A 19044-nucleotide genomic window follows, 5' to 3' on the forward strand; every position below is an offset into this window, starting at 1 on the left:
TGATCTCTCTTTAGGATTTACGTTTTTTTTAAAAAAAAAGAAAGAAGAAGTTATGTTCAGCATTCAAGAAAGGAGTAAAACATTTATAAAAATTGTCTAGTGCAAGGATATGATAGAATAATTAACAAAAACTACAGGAGGAGATTCAATTATTTTTCATGTCTTGTCACAGAGTAATATTATTTATTGAATTTTTATTTTATTTTGTTATTTAACAATAAAATTTATTAGAAAATAAACTTTATAATTTATTTTTTTAATTTTTTTTATAGAGTTATCCCATGATTTGAGTCGCAGCTTTCATAGATTAATCTAATTGACTCGGGATTTTTTATATTTTTTTTTTTATTTTAATTGAATTTTTGTCTCAGTCTTATATTTCAATATTGGGTTAATTATGAATTAAATTTTATAGTTTGTTTTGGTTTGCGATTTATGAAATTATCATGGTTTGAATAATGAGTTTTGCACATTGACTCTTGTTAACACAAGTCTTTTTTTTTATATATATATCTTTTATATATATATTTTTAATTTAAATATCATTTAACAATTAATTGATTAAAAATTGAACTTTATAATTTATCTTAATTTACTTTTTATTGGGTTATTTCGATTTCTTGACTCAGGCTTGACAGATTAACCCGGGTTAACTGAGGTAATTTTTTATTATTTTTTAAATTGATTTTTTTTTTAATTTTATCATTTAATATTGGATTGACCAATAATTAGATTTCAATTTTTTTTAAAATTTTTTTTACGGAACTATCACGGTCTCATGACCTGGGTTATAAATTTTACATATTAACCTATTATCATCTCAATTTTTAAAAAAACAAGATGTCATCTAGATATTTTAATCAAATTATATTTTTTCTAGTTGTCTAAAATTATTTTTAAATTTGTTAAATTGACCTCGTCATATCATGTCAGTTTTTTTTTATATATATATTTTTTTACTTTTCGAAATCACATTAAAAATGCTTAATATATAATTTTTAAAATTAATCAACGCCGCAACGTAATGCTGATAAATGATGTAGTAATAACTAATAACTATTATCCTCTTTTTAATTAGCACTGTCTTCAGATTTCATTCCATCACGTTGATGATTTTCTAAAGGAAAAAAGAAAATTATAGCGCAGAAAATTCATAGAAAACCTCGATCCAGTCTATCTTGCTCATCGGGTGGATTTATTATTGGGCAAGCATATCTACTGGTGGCATGAATTTATCTAGACTGGCCCAAGCTTTCAAGTGGGCTTCAATGGGAAGGCAGCTCTACTTTGCAAGCATGCCACCAATCTGAAAAATATACCTTACTTTCTCATCATAATAATAATTTGATGGTGTAATTATAATTATTTTTTAAAATATTTTTTATTTAAAAATATATTATTTTTTTTATTTAAAAATTATTTTTAATATTAACATATAAAAATAATTTAAAAATATCAAAAAAATATTATTTTTTTTTAAAAATTAAAAATTTATATTTTTTTAAAAATATTTTTTAAATATAAAAATAAACAGAGAAGATTTTTAAGTTGAATTAGCATAAATAAATCAAATCTTCATGATAAAATTTAAGTTTGATAGGAAGTAATGAAATTAATAAAAAAAATAATAATTTTATATGAAAAATAAATGTTTATAAATAAATTTCCTAGTATTTTAAGAAGACATGACGATGACCTTTATGATAATAAATAAATAAATTAGTACCACTGTTTTTTCTTTTTTTCTTTTTTGTGGTTAATTTCAGGTTTAATTCCTGACCACAAAATTAATAAACTGATTTACATCAACCCTCCCAAGTCCCAACACCGGTAAAAAAAATAAAAAAAAGTTTATTAGTATAAGTTTTGGGATTGTGTTTGTGATAGAATTTTAATAATTTTTTTTTATATTTTTAATTTTAAAATAAAAAATATTATTTAATAAAAAAATATTATTTTAATATATTTTTAAATTAAAAATATTTAAAAAACAACCAAAAACAAAAATTTAACGCCCCTTCCTTCTAGCAGCAAGGAGTGGAGTGGACAGCGTAGGTATTTGCTTCTTGGCTAGAATTCCCGCCGGGTGTTTTTGCCGTGTATGATCCTCAAATCCAAATTCCGCTGGTTTTAAAAACCCTACGCTACGTTAGTCCCGAGGTTTTCTGCTTTCTATCTCTCTCTCCCATTCTCCGTACCTCTCTCCAGTGTTCTCCCTGGAGTTGCTCCTGCTGGTGCGTTCCTTTTGACTTGAAATTCAATTTACATTGCAAATTTGTTTTTATTATTATAAATAAAGTCTCAGACTTTCGACGACCAACTCAATTTTATACTTGCATTGATCCGTTTCTTTTTTTTTTTTTAATCTCAGCAAATCCTGGATACATAATTTTTTTCTTTCGATTTTGCTTGTTAATGTACTGCACTAAGTAGGAGGAATTTTATTTAGGAAATTAATCGGCACTACTACTTTAATGCAATGCAGGATATTTGAGGACTTGGGTTTTTCTTTTATGCAGTCTCTGTGTCTTTTTTCTTTTGGGTTCTTGAAAGTACTAGATATATATAATTTTTTTTCTTCTGAAGCCATTGTTTTTTTTTTTTTTTTGTCTCTATAAGAGATTAAATGCGTAGAGTTTCGAAATACCGAATATGTGAATTAGAAGGTAGATCTAGTAGGGTTGCCAGTTCCTGATTCCTGCTTTGGAAAACATGCTGATTGTTTTTCTAAATGTAGAATTCGGATATTGGGATTAACTATGAAGAGTCCTTGCAAAGAAAGCAAGATTCCCAGTTATGAATGTATTAAGCAAGATCCTTCAAGTGAAGCAATTGACGTTTCTGTGACAAAGAACATTGCACAACGAGTTCAAAAAGTTGAGTCCAGGGGGTCTCTAGAGAGAAGATGCAGCCCTAGGCTTAAAAATAAGCCTCAAGAGAAAAGGCCGTGCTATTTTGAAGGTCAGAGCATGAAGTTAGATGCTCCTGAACTCGATATCTGCAAGAAAGAAGTTGAAGGAGAGTCAACGGGGCCTGGAGAGAGAAGATGGTGTCCAAGACTTGAAAGCATACCTGATATGAGCAGGCCATTATATGATGGAGATCAGAGGAGGGAGTTAGATGCTCCTAAACATGATGTTTGCAAGAAAGAAACTGGAGATTATAATCGGAAGAGACATTTAGAATCCCCTGGAGATAATGCTGGCAAGAGAAGGAGCTACATTAATCATCCAACGCAAGAATGGCTACCTGATATCGATAGAAAAGGCGGAGAAGATGGGCTCAAAAGAAGTGGTCTGGCCCTTGGTTCCTTGCCTTTTAAATTCGATGACACAGAAATTGAGTTAGAAAACAATGCTAATCTGAAATGGACGGACTATCAAAGTTTTGTAGCTGATAGTACCAAACAGAAGGCCTGTACAGCAGTGAAAGAGACAGCAAGGACTTTTAATAATCATCACCTTAGCTGTGTTCAGGTGATTGCTTTTATAAGGATCTTTTATGGAACTGATAAGTGGGTGCTTATGTATTTGTTTTAGTAATCCTAAAAATTACATGAAATATTCCTTTGCTGTTTCCTCCTCTTGGCTAAATAGTGGCAAGGCACTGTTTTGTTGTGGCAGTGCAACTTTAAATGCAATGACTTGAATGTTAAGGGAATGCAAATAAAAGAATGAAACATTGACTGTAGTTTAACTGGACTGAAAAAAAATAGCTGGTCTGTGGTTTTAGCTGCGATTCAAACTACAAAATGGAATGCTGTGAATAGGAAGTGATTTTGCAACAATAACTGTTGTACATTGATTTAATGATGCTCTCAAAACTTTTACCTGGGGAAAACTTTCAAACAAATCGCTGAAATAGTAGCTTTTGCATTTACAGAATAATCCAATTACTGTGTTTCATTTCATTAACTTAATTAGGAAATTTACTTTTCAGCCTTTTAACTTGATGTGTTGATGGTCTAAGACGGAGTGGCATCCAGAGTTTCATTCAGCATTGATAAATTTCTGAATATACTGTACTTTGGAATATGTGATCCCAATACTAATGCTAAATTTGACTTGTAACATTGCTTGTGTAATGAAGTGTGACGATGCATTTTTTTTTTCTTGCTAGTTTTACAAAATAGTTTTTATTTGTTTCTCAATAGCTAATTAATTTTTGATAAATGGTCATAACCTTATTTGGAAATATAAATTTTTCAAGAAAACCCATAGTTCACTATTTTGGGGAATTGATAACTTCTATTTCTTGATTTCTCTTTGTAAGTAATTTAATCTGGGATCACGCTAAGCAGCTACTTGGTGCTAACGCAGGAAGAAGAGAAGAGATATGAGAAGGTAGAGGCCAGAGATCCTCAGGTTGCTGATTATACTGATAATGTGAGTATGCAAGCCTTCTCATTTTCACCCCCCTCTGTTTTCTCTTTGGTGGGCTTTGATCTTTTCCTTTAAGACTATATTCAAATCTTAAACTTGGGAAACTAGTCAATATAGTCAAAAAGTTATGGTAACATGCATTTCCTGTTTTGTTGTTTTTAATTAATGTTTTAGACTAATGCAAATGAGGTATTAAGATTCTTGTTCCTCGGTTCCACTAACATTTTCTCCATAAAAAGATGATGGGGGAACATGGAATGGAAGCACATTGCAGTTCATTTATGCTCTTGTGCATAAGCTTTTAACTAAACTTCTCTTGTGCATAAGCTTTTAACTAAACCTCTTCCACCATATGCTTTTTGTTTGCCATTTTTATGACTAAAGCTGCACAAGTATTTGCAATAATTTGAGGTAAAAATTACTAATAACTTCCCATTTTTGCCTCTTGTAATATATCATATCTCATATTTTTTAAGAAATTTATGCCTATTCTTTTGGGAAAATTATTTGGTGAATAGAACCATTCATGTAGAACAAATTGACTATCTTGTGCCCACTTCTCTAGAAACCACTTTCTCCATTTCATCTCCCAACTCTCTCTCTCTCTCTCTGGAGGAAGATCTTGGTCTTTGTGATTGTTATGCTAATGCTATGAAAACTTTGCAGAAGGGAAATTCATCCACCGCTAAGTGTACTTCAAATCAACCAATTCTGAAGGAAATTTCCAAGGCAAGTTTGTAGCAATCCCACTTCCTTCAAGTTTATAGCTGTGGATTAGCCAACAAAAATGAAATGCTTTGCAAGATTTGTTTTTCTTTATTTTGCCGTAAAGGTGGTGAATACGCATAACCAGCAGACATAAAAAGTACTTAATCATAATGAATGATTAGTCTTTTATCACGCGCATATGCTATGTTGTGTTGCTAATGCTAGTTCCCAGCTGCATGAGCTGACCATTTGTCAAAATCATTTTGAAAATCTGTTCCGTCTAGTTCTCTCAGATAATGTTGGAGTTTTGAATCATTCTCTTTTGTTATTATGTATGGAACAATGATTTCTTTCTTTCTTTTTTGGTCATTCATGGTAGGCGTCAAAGAAGAACGAACAATCATACACTGAAAAACAAGTTGCTTATCTACCTGGTGGGTAAATCATAGTTGCATTATGCTCTCTTTTTTTGCATTGATTTGCCTTGATATGCATGAATATATCTTAGCTATGAGCATCTTGCAGGTATTACTGTTGGGCATAAATTCTTCTCTCGAGATGATATGGTGGCTACAGGTTTCCATGGACATTGGTCGAATGGAATTGATTACATACGCAAGCTTTGTGGCAAATTGGTTTGCATCTACTTTTCTTTTTATTTGGATTGCAAGAAATACATTTTCCTGTTTCCTTTATGATACTAATTTAATTTTCATAGCTCTGGTCTGCTGGATTCATTTTTCCTGGGCTAGAAAGTCCTGCATAGTGAAACGTGGTATTTTGGCATTTTAATACGTGATATGAAACCTCCACCCTTATTTCTTGGAACCTCATTCCCTAATAATCAATTGTTTTCCTTTTAAGATTATAGGGCTTCAATGGCATTTTCTGCCATTTTTGTTCAAGTTGTGGTGCTTTAATAACTGACTTGTCAAATTAGTTTTATCATCTCTTACATGTTTTGAAGAAAATTTTGAAAGTTTTATTTATATCTATGATTAGAACATCCCTTTACATGAATTTTCCTAGACACGTAAGAGTTGAGACTTGAGAGGTGTCCATGCATCAATGAGGAGCAATGGGTCCAGGAAAAAAAAAAATCTACAATTGCTTCATAAATTCATGACATATAGTTGAATTGCTATGTGAAGTAACTTAGAAAATTTCAAAACACGCATGACTATGTGAAAAGAAATTGGTCATGCTTTAATTCCTGCTTACTTGAGGGATGATGCTTGTGTTTGTTGAGGGTATTTATCTGCTAGAAATTCTTTATGATTCTATTTGTGTTCCCTCTGCTTATTCATCATCCAGGAAGATTAGTTTATCGAACAAAGTGAAGAATTAAAGTGATAAGCAATCTTGCCATTGAAATGCGGTCCTGGTTGGGATTGCTCATGAAATCGTGACCCTGTTTGCAGTAGAGTAAACATAAGCTGAACCAAAGGTGATAAAAGTACTCCAAGGAATAGGAAATAGCACCAATAGTTAACGAAATGAAAATTGCAACAGCTGAAACATTTTGTCAAATGAATTGAGCATCATCATCAATGAAGTAAGGTTTTCTTGCAACTGGCTGAAAAAAATTGTTTAAGCTTACTGTTAGTGTAAACAATAAACAAATATAGGTTTCTTTTGCTCTAAACCCAAATTTCTGCACAAAATCTCAGTCAAATCCAAGTACAAGCGAACTACTAGCATATTTAGAAAACAAGCAGCATTAAACCAGAAAAAAGAAAGGGACAATTCTACCAGCTATTTAAATCTTTATTTAAACTGCTCCTTCCTTCCTCTGGTTTAATGCTTGCTGCTTTCCAGATGTTCAACTTCATTAAAGCAGAAAAAAGAAAGGGACAATTCTACCAGCTACTTAAATCTTTGTTCAAACTGCTACTTCCTTTTTCCGGTTTAATGCTTGCTGCTTTCCAGATGTTTTAACTTCATTAGGGCTTATGAAACTATACTCAATGCAAACTTTTGCACCTCTTTAATGTTCATTTATCTCTTGTAATATTTGCAGAATAAGCACTGTGAGTATAGCAGCCCAGTAGCAGTAGCAATTGTGTTATGTGGACAATATCAAGACGGTGTTGATTGTTTAAATGAAGTGGTGTATACAGGCCAAGACAGAAACAACATGAATGGTAGTAAGAGTCAAACTAAAGATCAAGTTATGCATTGTAGTAATTTGGCTCTTGAGGTATTATAAGTGTTCATGGTAGTGTCCCTTTTAAATGATATTGATCTCCTTTCTTGTTATACTACATTATTAGTTCATGTTTTTAAGTGAGCGCAAAGCAAAACTTTAGGCTCTTCATATGAAGAGAGAGACAGGGTTAGGGTATTGACTTTGGTCCCATCCCCTTCCTAGTGACCATTCGTCTCCGTACATGTCCATCATGGTGGAGAGTTTGGGAACCATGTTAATGATGTAATTATGTTCATACTTGGAAAGTGACTGAGCTGAAGCTACAGAAAGTTCTTTCTTTCTTTCTGCATTCTTCTTTCTTTTGGTGAAATGATACTTCCTACTTGGTTCTATGAAAAATGTTTTATTATTTTTGTACTGATCACTGATCAGTGTTCAGTTTTGTTCATTTATTTTAAAAAATACACAAACCATGGGGATCCCTTTGTGTGCTTTGCCCCCTCTAAAGTCTAAACAGATGCTCTTTATTCATATTGATATAACCACTTGTATGAGCTGCTTTCTTGAACTTTGTTCATATAGCTTATTTATTCTCATAATTGATTAAATCTTCTACTGGTAGTAAACAACCTTCTAAGTTATGATTTGATGGTTATAATAGCAATAGACTCGTTAATGTCAATATTTCATGACTGGGAATCCATCATGATCTAACTTCACGTATTCTCAACTGTCCTCACTGTTACTTGGTACAGATATGTTGTCAACTTTCAAATCCATTTTGTGTGTTTTATGGAATCTATTACTCAATTTTCATTTTGATCTTCTTGCAGAATAATATGGAGCAATCTGTACCTGTCAGGGTCATCTGTGAGCAAAAACGTGGTGATAATCAAAGTGGAAAAGTTTACACATATTGTGGTTTGTACAAGGTTGGCATTATCAAAATTTACTTGCTTTAAAGAGTTTTATATGGTTGGCATGTAAAATTATATTTGCATTGTATCTGTTGATGGTCCACTTGTGCCTACATCCTAATCACATATTCTGGGTTTTCTAAAAGACGTCAATCTTATAAATGGCTGAATTTCTAGCTTGCAATTGCCAAAGGTTTTACCAAATTTTACTTCTGTTGCCTTTCCTAAGCTAATATATCACATCATCTGCATGTCTTTTCCCTGTGCCTCCCATCTCATAATTGGCTTCCAGTTTGGAAAAGCCTTTGTTTTTATTGCTTTTTATATATGGCAGACTCATTAAAAATCTCGTTTTCTTCCCTCTTAAAACTGTCTATTTTGATGCATCTGTGATTTTTGCATCATTTTACTGATTTGATGGTGGTATGTTCCAGAAAAAATTTAGTGCAACTTATTTTTAATTTTTTCCCCTCATAGCTCTGATTTCTTAGAAATGAATTTTTGATTGCTCCTGGTGACCTGTTTCTTGAGCTGTTTAGATGGTAAAACTGATATTTTGGTAGGTTGAAGCCTGAAATATTGAAGCTTTTCTTTGCAATTAGTGCTTTTTTTTTTGTGTGTGTTGAAAGAGGTCTTTGGACCACCATTTTTCTGGACAATAGCATTCAATGAGTCATAGGGAAATGAAAGATTTGAAAAATATTTGGAATTGTTTAACTGCTGTGGAAATTTTAAGGAAAGAAAGTAATGGTCACTACCTAATGGCGTAATTGAATAATAAAGAAAAAACAAAGAGTACAGTGCAATGCATTCTTTTTAAGTGGATCGAATATTGAGTATTGGATAAGCATAGAGGGAAATCATTTACATTTTTCATGATTTAAGCGATGTGTTCATTATTATATTTACTAATGCTACATGGCTGAGTTAATAATGTTGGACGAGTGTTGGTCAATGATACCTGAAGCCATTCTAATGCGTAGTTTGTGCTGCACATGTAAGATTTTGAACGTGCTTCAACTTTGGTATGGCAATCTAAAGTGCGTTCAGCTAATTTTTCATTCTGTCCACAGGTTGTACGTTGCTGGTCTTTTAAAAGGGCTTCTGGGTTTACTGTTTCTAAGTACCGTTTGAAACGACTTCAAGGGCAGCCCAAAGTTGAGATAGACGAGGTGACCTTTTCATCCTATTTTATAACCTAAAAAAAGAGTTTACCTGTTTAGTTGATATGCTTTAATATTGCTCCTATTTAATAACCTAAAAGAGTTTACCTGTTTGGTTGAGATAGATGAGGTGAGCTTTTCATCCTATTTTATAACCTAAAAAAAGAGTTTACCTGTTCTTTCATGGGTCATAATAGTTTTAATTTCAAATATCATATACTGATGTGCAATGAGAATTCTATTAGTTATGCTTTCATGAACATTGCTCCTCCTTGTTTTTGTTTTGCCCTTTTCTTTCCTTTTGTTCTGTGTAAGTTCTTTTTGTCAGAATAATGCCATCTTATAGTATTTCCCTCTAATATTTGCTCGTTTAGTCCAATATGTAGTTGGATGTGGTGATTTATGTCCCATACTTTACTGCAAATAAATCAGTAATTTTAAGCTATGTGCTTTTCAGACATTGCTATGTTGAGTTTTCATTATCCAGTGTGTTCAGCTTGGTAGTCATTTGTATTACCTGAACCTATTTGTTGCTTCTGTTTTAGGTTTGTTTTGAACGAGAAAGAACTATTGGCAAATTGCATGGGTATGAAACCTGTAGAGCTGTGATGTAACTGAATATGTACTATTTTCATGTCCATGCTTACATTGTGTAAACTGACATAAGTATTTTATTTTCCAAGCTTGGTGTGTGAGGACATCTCTTTTGGGAAAGAAGACATACCTATTCCTGTTATCAATGTAATTGATAATCCTCCTATAGCACCTCCAGGCAAGTTACTGACCAACTTATGCTTTTCTGAGGGAGGTGAATCTGGTAGACAGACAATTTTATATATATATATATATATATATATATAATTATCAAAATAGATTTGCTTGTATATTTCAGGTGAGTGCTGTGTCACAAGGAAAAAAAAAATCTCTCTACAGAAAAAATCATTTACCTTTTGCATTCACATTGCTTGTGTTTATTACCTTGAAAAATGTTAACAGTCTCACAAGATTGTATTTGGATATCAGAATCAAATCCTGGATTTAGTTTTCCATCAGCTGGAAGAGGGAGATGAAAAGCTATGAAGCGTTTATTTATAAAAGATAGAATTACATTTTTTTTACTATTATTTGCTTATTTTAAGTTTCCTATTATTTGCAATTAAATGTGAACATCAACAAAACTTGAGATAGCGTGGTTTAATATTGAAACACAACAAGTTGGTTTTTCTCTCAACTAATTTTGCAAGATAGAGTCTTTCGATTTTCTTTCTGATTGTAACTTAATTGCTAATCTAACATTTTACAAATCTCAAGGTTCTAGGAACATGGCAGTCACTAATTTTAATTTTAATGTTTAATGTTTTTCATACCTTTCTCAAGTACCCAGTTAGTAATAGTCTTATTTATTATTATTACTCAATTAGGTCTTACTGTATTGATAAGATGGCAGTTGTTGCAGTTATAGCATTGGCTTTCGTCAAGTTTTTGACATCTACCTTTTCAAACACGCTCTCTTTTAGCATACCATGAAAAATGGTATTTGTTTCAATGGAACATAATTTTCTGTTTGAAGGAATTGACCTTCGTTAGGGCAGTCACTGAATCCCAGTAGCAAGCATTGCCAGTAAAAGCACTAGCACTAAGTACGCAGGGGCTCCTGGCTTAAGTGGCTGTCATGCATCTGAGAGAAGCAAGATTTCAAACTTTAATATAAACTGTAAAGTGACTAATATTAAGAGATTTATAATATATAATACAAGATTGCGTGGTGGTACAAGGACTTCATATCCAACTTCTACATAAGCTGTTATTTTAGTTTGGAATATTTAATAGCGTCCAAACAAATCATCAAGCCACTAAAACATAACTTTTTCACTCTGTTCTCTTGTACTTTGAGAATATGCTGGTTATAAACAAGGACTCCATCATAAAAAGTATAAAAACTACTTGAAATTTTATTTGTATGTCGTAATCATCATTTTCATCAAATGTAAGAATTGAGATTTTATTTGTGTAGGTCATAATCATCATTTTCATCAAGTATACGACCATCATCATACAAGGAAGATGGTGGTCTTTCTGGTCTTTCTTGGTTGTTCCCAAGCATGGCAGACATGTCTTGTTTACAGCTAAACTAATGACAGCATTGCGGCCAGGACATATCATGAAATAAATAATAATGGTACATCATAATGAAAAATAAATAAAAAGAATATGATGACATCTTCAGCTATGTGTTTGCTTTTTAATCTCCGAGCAGTCCTTGAGCACACTGGTTACGGGCATAATATGTAATTAATTGATGCCTCACATGGGACTTTAGAGTCATTTTGGCCCTGAAGTGTTGCTCTTGGTGCCTACATTGCTAGAAGATGTTAGCCACAGTTTGACATAACATGATAGATTGTTTTAATAAAAGAAGAGTTTCTAGTTATCTAATTTAACCGTTCAATGAAAAGTGACTTTACACCATTGTAGGGTTATTGCATTTGTTGGTTTTTCCACGTGTTGTTTGGTGAGCTGGAGCATTTAGTTCTTGTGAACAATTGTGATAATGTGATGGTTGGTTTTTTGCAATTTTCTTTTCAGGCACATTTGATGTAAGTATGTGGTACTAATAATACCATGCATTAATCTATCATTAACATGAATGCAGACACAAACAACTTGCTCGTTTCAGGTTTAGCAATTATATTTTGAATTCCGCTATCAGAACGCAAATTTCTTGTATTTTTCTTTAGCAGAGAAACTCTTTCCTCTAGCCAAAAAGAAATTCTCTATTTTCTTTTATAGGTGATTTTTGTGCCCCTTCTTTTCTACTTAGTCTGCTTTTTTTTTTTTTTTTCTTATTTGATTGGTCTCCTCTTGTTTGTTGGCATGTAAATAAATTAAACAAATTTATCTATGTTGTCTTTGTCAATGATTTAATTTTGAAATTATAGGCTTTAAATATATCAAGTCTGTTCAAGTTGCAAGGAATGTGATCATTCCTCCAAGTGCCTCCGGGTGTGATTGTAAAGGAAAATGTACAAATCCAAGGTCTTGTTCTTGTGCTCGACTTAATGGCTCTGACTTTCCATATGTGGACAAAGATGGTGGCAGGTGAGATTTGAATGTGGTTCTTATAAAATTCATTTTTTTGGTTGCTTATTAGAATGGTACATTTTCATTTTGAAATAAATGAAGTTTTGCTTATTAAAGAAAGGGAAACAATGAGATATTTTTTTCCACTCCAATTGTTTTTATTTGTGCTGATACTCAACTCACCCAAGTCCCAGCCAAAAAACTAGATGGATCCAGTCATATGAATTAGATTCTCTGCTCTGATTTTTTTGGCCAAACTTTCAATAAGTTGAGGCACAAAAACTTTTTACCACTTTAAGCCTTTCCATTATAGGTGTACCTTATACCTTGTTGTCTCTTCTATATTTCAACCTTTTCATGATGCTTTATCATGTCTCAATTGTCTGATCTAGTCCTTTTGTTTTATAAAGATTGATGTGTTTACTCTTCATCTTGCCCATATTGGTGCTTGAATATATATATTTTACAGACTGATTGAAGCAAAGGATGTGGTGTTTGAATGTGGTCCTGGATGTAGCTGTGGACCTAGTTGCATTAACCGTGTCTCTCAGCGTGGATTGAAGTACCAACTTGAGGTATTTACACTTGTTCAAGAACCAATTTCTTTTCAGCACAAGTCATCATATTTATTGGGAAATTTTCTTTGAACAGGTCTATCGTACAGCGAACAAAGGATGGGCTGTTAGGTCTTGGGATGTAATTCCTTCTGGTGCTCCGGTGTGTGAATACTTTGGAATTCTTAGGAGGAATGATGAGTTGGATAACGTCTCTGGGAATGAATTTATATTTGATATTGACTGCTGGCATACAATGAATGAAATAGGGGGAAGAGAGGTACTAGTACCATCATTCAAGGAAATATCATTTCCATATCTTGTCTTAACCTGTGTATGACATAGGATTGTGGGAAGCATGAAAATTATAATACTAACTTGTTGTGATAGCTTTATATACTTGGTCATGGACAATATTTTGCAAGTACTTAGTGGTCATCGTGCTTGCTAAAACTGAGAGTTAACAAGTAAATATCAATTGTTAGCCTTTGGCGCTATTTACCAACTTGTTCTCATTGTTATTCAAGACCAAACTGCGCTTGAATATGCATTCGACTTCTTGTTTAGCTTGGTTCTTATTATAGTGCTTGTTGCCAGAGCCCTTGTGTTTCCATTCCTTTTGTTCATTTGCAATGGAATATAAATGTATTTTCTTGCAGAGGCGAAAAGGTGATGGGTCTGCACCTGCAATTGATCCTCTGAAGAAAGTAGATGTCAAGATGGATGAAAGTGAATCTGAGTTTTGTATAGACGCTGGCTCTTGTGGTAATGTTACCAGATTTATTAATCATAGTTGTCAGCCCAACCTATTTGTCCAGTGCATTTTGAGCACCCACCATGATATCCGACTTGCTCGTATTGTGCTATTTGCTGCAGACGATATACTTCCTATGCAAGTAAGGTTCCATTTATGTTTCTCTTCCATTCACTTTGGATTGGATGTCTTTCGAGTTTTTTTTCCTGATATTTGTTATAAGCTCCTTTTTTTACCTCATGTTAACCCAGTATTGTAATAAATAGTTTTTGTTTTGTTTACGCTTGGTGTTATAACCTGGGCTTGCTTTTTATGTGATATGTCATCTCCTAGGCATCGAAAAAAATTAAGAATAAAAGATGGTTTTTCTATGTTGCAAACAGGAACTTACTTATGACTATGGTTACGCGCTTGATAGTGTTGTTGGTCCTGATGGGAAACTAAAACAGTCGCCATGCTACTGTGGCACAGATGAGTGTCGGGGGCGCTTATATTAGGTAAGACAAAGGTTTATAAACTTAGATTACAGCTTGTATACACATTTCTTTTGAAATAAATAAATAACACCATTGCTTGGTATTCCTTTGTACAGAATGCTTATTATATACTATAATTTATTTGGCTTGATGTGTTTTGATTAGCTGAGATGCATCAAATATTTTCTGATGAATATCTTATTTCTTGTCATTCTTTGGTAATTATCAAGGGGTTGCATTTTGTTACATCCCTACCTGTATGCGTGCGGCCTTTTGGACTGCATCTTGCCTCCTCCACAGGGTCTTATGATAAGTATTAGTTATTTATAGTCAAAACGAAATCGGTGTATACTTGGTAGAAATGTAATGAAAGCGAAGAGCAATTAATATCATTTTTTTCCTGTTTGATAAAGTCAGAACTATGTGTATTTTATGCTTTCACTACACTAATAATTATTCTTTTTGGATTGCGTAAAATCCAATGTTTGAAATGATAGGCCCTGCTTTCCGCGCGTGTAGTGCCAATTACCAATCCTGGTATGAATTAATTTTTCTGTGGGTAACCAAAGAAAAGGGGAGCACGTTTGTGCACCAGAAAAGGGAAATCCCAAGGAATTGGGTAATATCCTTTGATAAAGATGGCTCATTTCTTTTCTTGCCTTTTCCCTCCATTACATTACTGTTGGTACAAATGGTTAGTCAATATTAATCAAATCATAGCATGACTTCATTAGCACGATTCTCACACTCATAGGGCGAATTGTAGCCAGCAACACTGCAAATCACAGGAACCTCACTGTGTCTTTGCTATTGATGATCCCCAAGGGGTGCTCTAGAGGCTTTCTTCGATGCCAAAACTTGTTCATGGATGTTGCTATCATTCATAAAACCCTCCAAACCTCTTCAAAGCTGCATACCGGTGTTTAGGCTGCTTCATCTTCATGGGGGGGAGGTGGATTAAATTGGTGCTTTGGTGGCCAATAGAAGTGCATAATTAAGGTTGTGTTGTGGGAACTTCCGGTTGATGGAAACATATCTACCCGAACTGGAGCTGTCATTTGATGTTTTCTGCCTGATCGTTGTTTCCTTGAATACAGGCAAAGAGGCTGACACATGATCCATAACAAGGTTGAATTCATTAACAAAACTTAAAGGCCAGGTAAGCATGGACGTGATTGTAATTTTAAGTGTGGGAGAAATGGTCAGGTGGTGTTCCATACAGGCATGCACACTTATGGAGGAGAGAATCTTTGAAAGCCTATGAATTGCACTAGTGTGGCAAATGATTAGCTTATTATTAAATTATTTAAAGCTTGAGACTTTTGGCTATTTGATAGTGTGGATTGACTGTATTTTTATATAAAAAATAAAATAAAATAAATATTATTTTAGTAATTTTTTATTTTAATTTTAATGTATTTTCAAGTAAAAAACATTTTGAAAAGAAATATTTATCACATTTTCAAGTATGTCTTGTACTAAATTAAAGTCATATATAGACATATGGCAATACAACAATTATTACCAAAACTTGTAGGTTTTGGGAAAAATATTGTAGCACTAGAGAATTTTTATTGTAGATGGTAATAGTGATTGATATTTTTGTCTTTCAACAAATCAGCATAAAAAACTAACTTCACATATATTTCATGAGTTTTATTTATCATTTTTATTTTGATTAGGGGTAGAAAAGTCTTTATCTTTTTTAACAGTGAAACATCTTCACTACCCTTAAAAGCAAAGCATTAGATAATTAGTTACTAAAGGGTTTTTTTTAGATTTTATATTATTAGTACACTAAAATTAAAAACTTACCCTTGTATCAAAATTAATTTAGGCTTGCTTTGGGCCTTTTTTCAGTATTTTCATTTGTTTTTTTTTTGTTATAACTAGATTAGAGGAGAGATAAATTGGTTTCTTACAATAATTAAAAAATATTTAAATTTGAAACTTGTTAGGCACGTGCCGAGTATATAACAATGTATGAAAGGATGTTAACGTGTTTTGTCAGTGCGTGCAGCGTTTTCCATCCAGCGGTGTAGAATTACCACTATATTATTAAATTTCTTATAGCATCCTTTCCTTGTGGCTCAAGGCACATGTTTTATTAGCTAAAAGGGCTGATATTAATTCTTATTTTTAAAATTTTTTTTCCATCTCATAATCTGATATTGATTTTTTAAAAAATTAAGTTTTATAATTTTTTATTTTTTATCGAGTTATTTCAATCTCATAACTCATGAGTTTGAATGGTTGATTCAAGTGGATTTAAACCATTTTTTGATTTATAATTATTATTTTCTTTAATTATTTTCATCTCATAATTCAATATTGGTTTTTTCTTAAAATAGAATTTATAATTTTCTTTCGATTTTCTTTTTGTCATATTCTCTCTCTCTCTCTCTCTCTCTCTCTCTCTCTCTCTCTCTCTCTCTCTCTCTCTCTCTCTCTCTCTCTCTCTCTCTCTCACATTAATTTTTCCTATTTTTGCTAATTTTTTTTGTTATTTTTATAGTCGAACATTGATTTTTTCATTTCTTTAAAATGTGATTGCATTGGCCGAACATTATTTTCTCTCTCTTTTTATCGGACTCTTAGCAAAACACAAATGACATAGCTAAAAGAATAAATTGTGTGAAGGTGTATCATCCTCTTTTTACTGTACTGTATCAAACAAACAAAAGTAAGATTGATCCATTAGTCGATGGAAAGAGAGATTAAATAAACAAAAAAGTGATTTGTGATCTCTTCCACTGAAGGATACTTAAATTCGCGGGGGAGAGAGATGCTTAAATTTTGATACCATCACCAGCTGCATCCCTGTAGGAGTCGAGAGTTGACTGGTGAAGTGGAAACCCAAGTAGCCATTCTGTAACATTTATTTCACCATCTTTTTGGCTGTGAATCACTTGATATGGCGCAAACAATTTGCTGGCTCGCCATGGACTCTGCGACCTAACTCAGACATAATAGTAGCACACAGAGCCAGAGTCAAAAGGACCGAACCAATCCTCTCCGATCTTGCTGAATCCGTTTGGCCTATTCCTCGAACCACGGCTCTCTATGTGGTCCTGATTATTTGTTTACAAGATGTGAATAAAAGCATTGGAGAAGGCATATAAATTGTAAAGTGTGGTATGCATCTCTTGCTTTTTTCTTAGTGCTGGTGGCTGCATGGACGTCACTTTGCGTTTTTCTTTTGGGGAGATTCCATTTTCCGATCTGCTGTTACTGTGTTAGTCTTTTGTCAACGATGGGATTACAAAGACATAGCCATGTTGACGACGGCACACACGTTGATCCCTTTTACCAAAACGAAAGAGTAGAGTTGATCCAACTCCTTTTTCTTCCAATCCAGAGACGTTATGATCGCCCCCACCCAATTACCCTTAGCTCAAGAACAGATCAAATGCGTTTTCGATGGTGAATTACTGGCCCACTTCCACTACTTGTGATTTGTCTTTTACTTGGACCCGTCAAACGATGAGAAAAATGCATGCAAAGCTATATGTTCACTTGTTACCTAGCAGGCGTGTCTTGACGGGTTATTCACAAATTAGTAAAACCACATTGCGTGTTCTAAATTTCTTATGTTTTGCCTAAATGGAAGACCTGGGAGGGCAATGATGCATTGACACATGCCTATCACTCTGTCTTTTGTTACCTAATACCGTATCTTATGGTCCAAAAATTGGTCTGAAACCACCTTGTTGCCATTACTAAGGGTGACATGCCACCAATAACTCATTGTCTCGGGACTGTGGGATACTAAATATTTGTTATTAGGCTTTTCTTGAGCTGCAAAAACCTCGCCAGCACCATTTTTTATTGACAAATAATCTCATTTGTTGTAATTGGATATTAGGAGGAAGCATGCTGCTATGATCCTCAAATTGAAAGTTTGGACTTCACGGACGTATATGCTTACTAAGTCAAAACCCAACCATCTTGATCTACACAATCAAGTTCATATATATATCAAAATGAAGTTGCTACGTTTGAAACCTTCCTATATATTTGAGACCGAACCCCATAGGCATGCTCAATTATCAAGTCAGCGACGCAAGGGGAAATTTGTCTAGTTTAGTATTGCTGAGATATATTGTTTCTTATGGCTCATGGGATATGACTGACTTCTATGATGAAAAAAATTGTTTTCCTTTTCTTAATTATTTTCATGATGTTTTTTTTATATATAAAAAATTGGGGTTAAAAGCCTAAAACTAGAACAAACAAGGAAATACTGGTCCAATCAAATCATAATAAAAAACCAATACAAACTCTTTGGAGAGTCTTTAATAGTCGAATCATCACCGAGGGATGCTTGAAAAAACCAAAGACTCTGGAACACGGAGATCCAACCACTACTAACTTCCCATTGATTTGGCCTGGAAAAGTAACCATGAGACACGACCGTGCTTAACTCCTCGAGAAGCCAATCAATCCAATCGAAACAGGTCACGCACAAAGAGATACCCTGTTTTCTTTGAGTTGTGATTAAGTTTACAAATCAATAATATTCAGCGTGGGAAACATCACTTACTCCTTAATCGGTACTAGTAGCAAACGCCATAATTAGAAGATAATTCTGGTGATTAAGAAACCATTTTGGACCCACACCTGCTGTCAGTTCCACAAGCCACAAAAGAAAGACCAAGAGCTGTTCAAGAAATTGCTGGGACTCTTGATCATGGTGTGGTCCTACGGTCTAATCAAGAATTGAGCATAATTTGTTTGGCTTTAGTTGATTACTCTAGACAATGCATGTGACCATAGCTAGAATGCTGCTTAATCAACCAGCCATTTGCGTGAGGTAACTGTAATCTCTTACAATGATTTCATCAGCCTTGAGGTGGAAAT

At 33.4% G+C, this 19044-nt stretch overlaps 1 protein-coding gene across 2 annotated transcripts; it reads left to right on the forward strand.

Annotated features, from left to right (window-relative positions):
- The first annotated feature begins 2004 nt into the window (after positions 1 to 2004).
- On the forward strand, positions 2005 to 15512 carry LOC118054422 (histone-lysine N-methyltransferase, H3 lysine-9 specific SUVH4). Of its 2 annotated transcripts, none has more exons than XM_035066004.2 (17): positions 2005 to 2234; positions 2738 to 3476; positions 4320 to 4385; positions 5049 to 5111; positions 5470 to 5524; positions 5616 to 5725; positions 7111 to 7290; positions 8073 to 8171; positions 9230 to 9328; positions 9865 to 9905; positions 10003 to 10091; positions 12259 to 12418; positions 12870 to 12975; positions 13052 to 13234; positions 13614 to 13850; positions 14092 to 14205; positions 15282 to 15512. In XM_035066004.2, the coding sequence occupies exons 2-16, from the start codon at positions 2760 to 2762 to the stop codon at positions 14203 to 14205; spliced, it is 2319 nt and encodes a 772-aa protein (XP_034921895.1). In that variant the 5' UTR covers positions 2005 to 2234; positions 2738 to 2759; the 3' UTR covers positions 15282 to 15512. The 2 variants fall into 2 exon arrangements, with proteins under 2 accessions (XP_034921895.1, XP_034921894.1); XM_035066003.2 differs by lacking the exon at positions 15282 to 15512 and adding an exon at positions 14415 to 14596.
- The last annotated feature ends 3532 nt before the right edge of the window (positions 15513 to 19044 follow it).

Source organism: Populus alba, chromosome 3 (assembly GCF_005239225.2).
Source record: "Populus alba chromosome 3, ASM523922v2, whole genome shotgun sequence".
In the NCBI taxonomy this organism is placed as follows: domain Eukaryota; kingdom Viridiplantae; phylum Streptophyta; class Magnoliopsida; order Malpighiales; family Salicaceae; genus Populus; species Populus alba.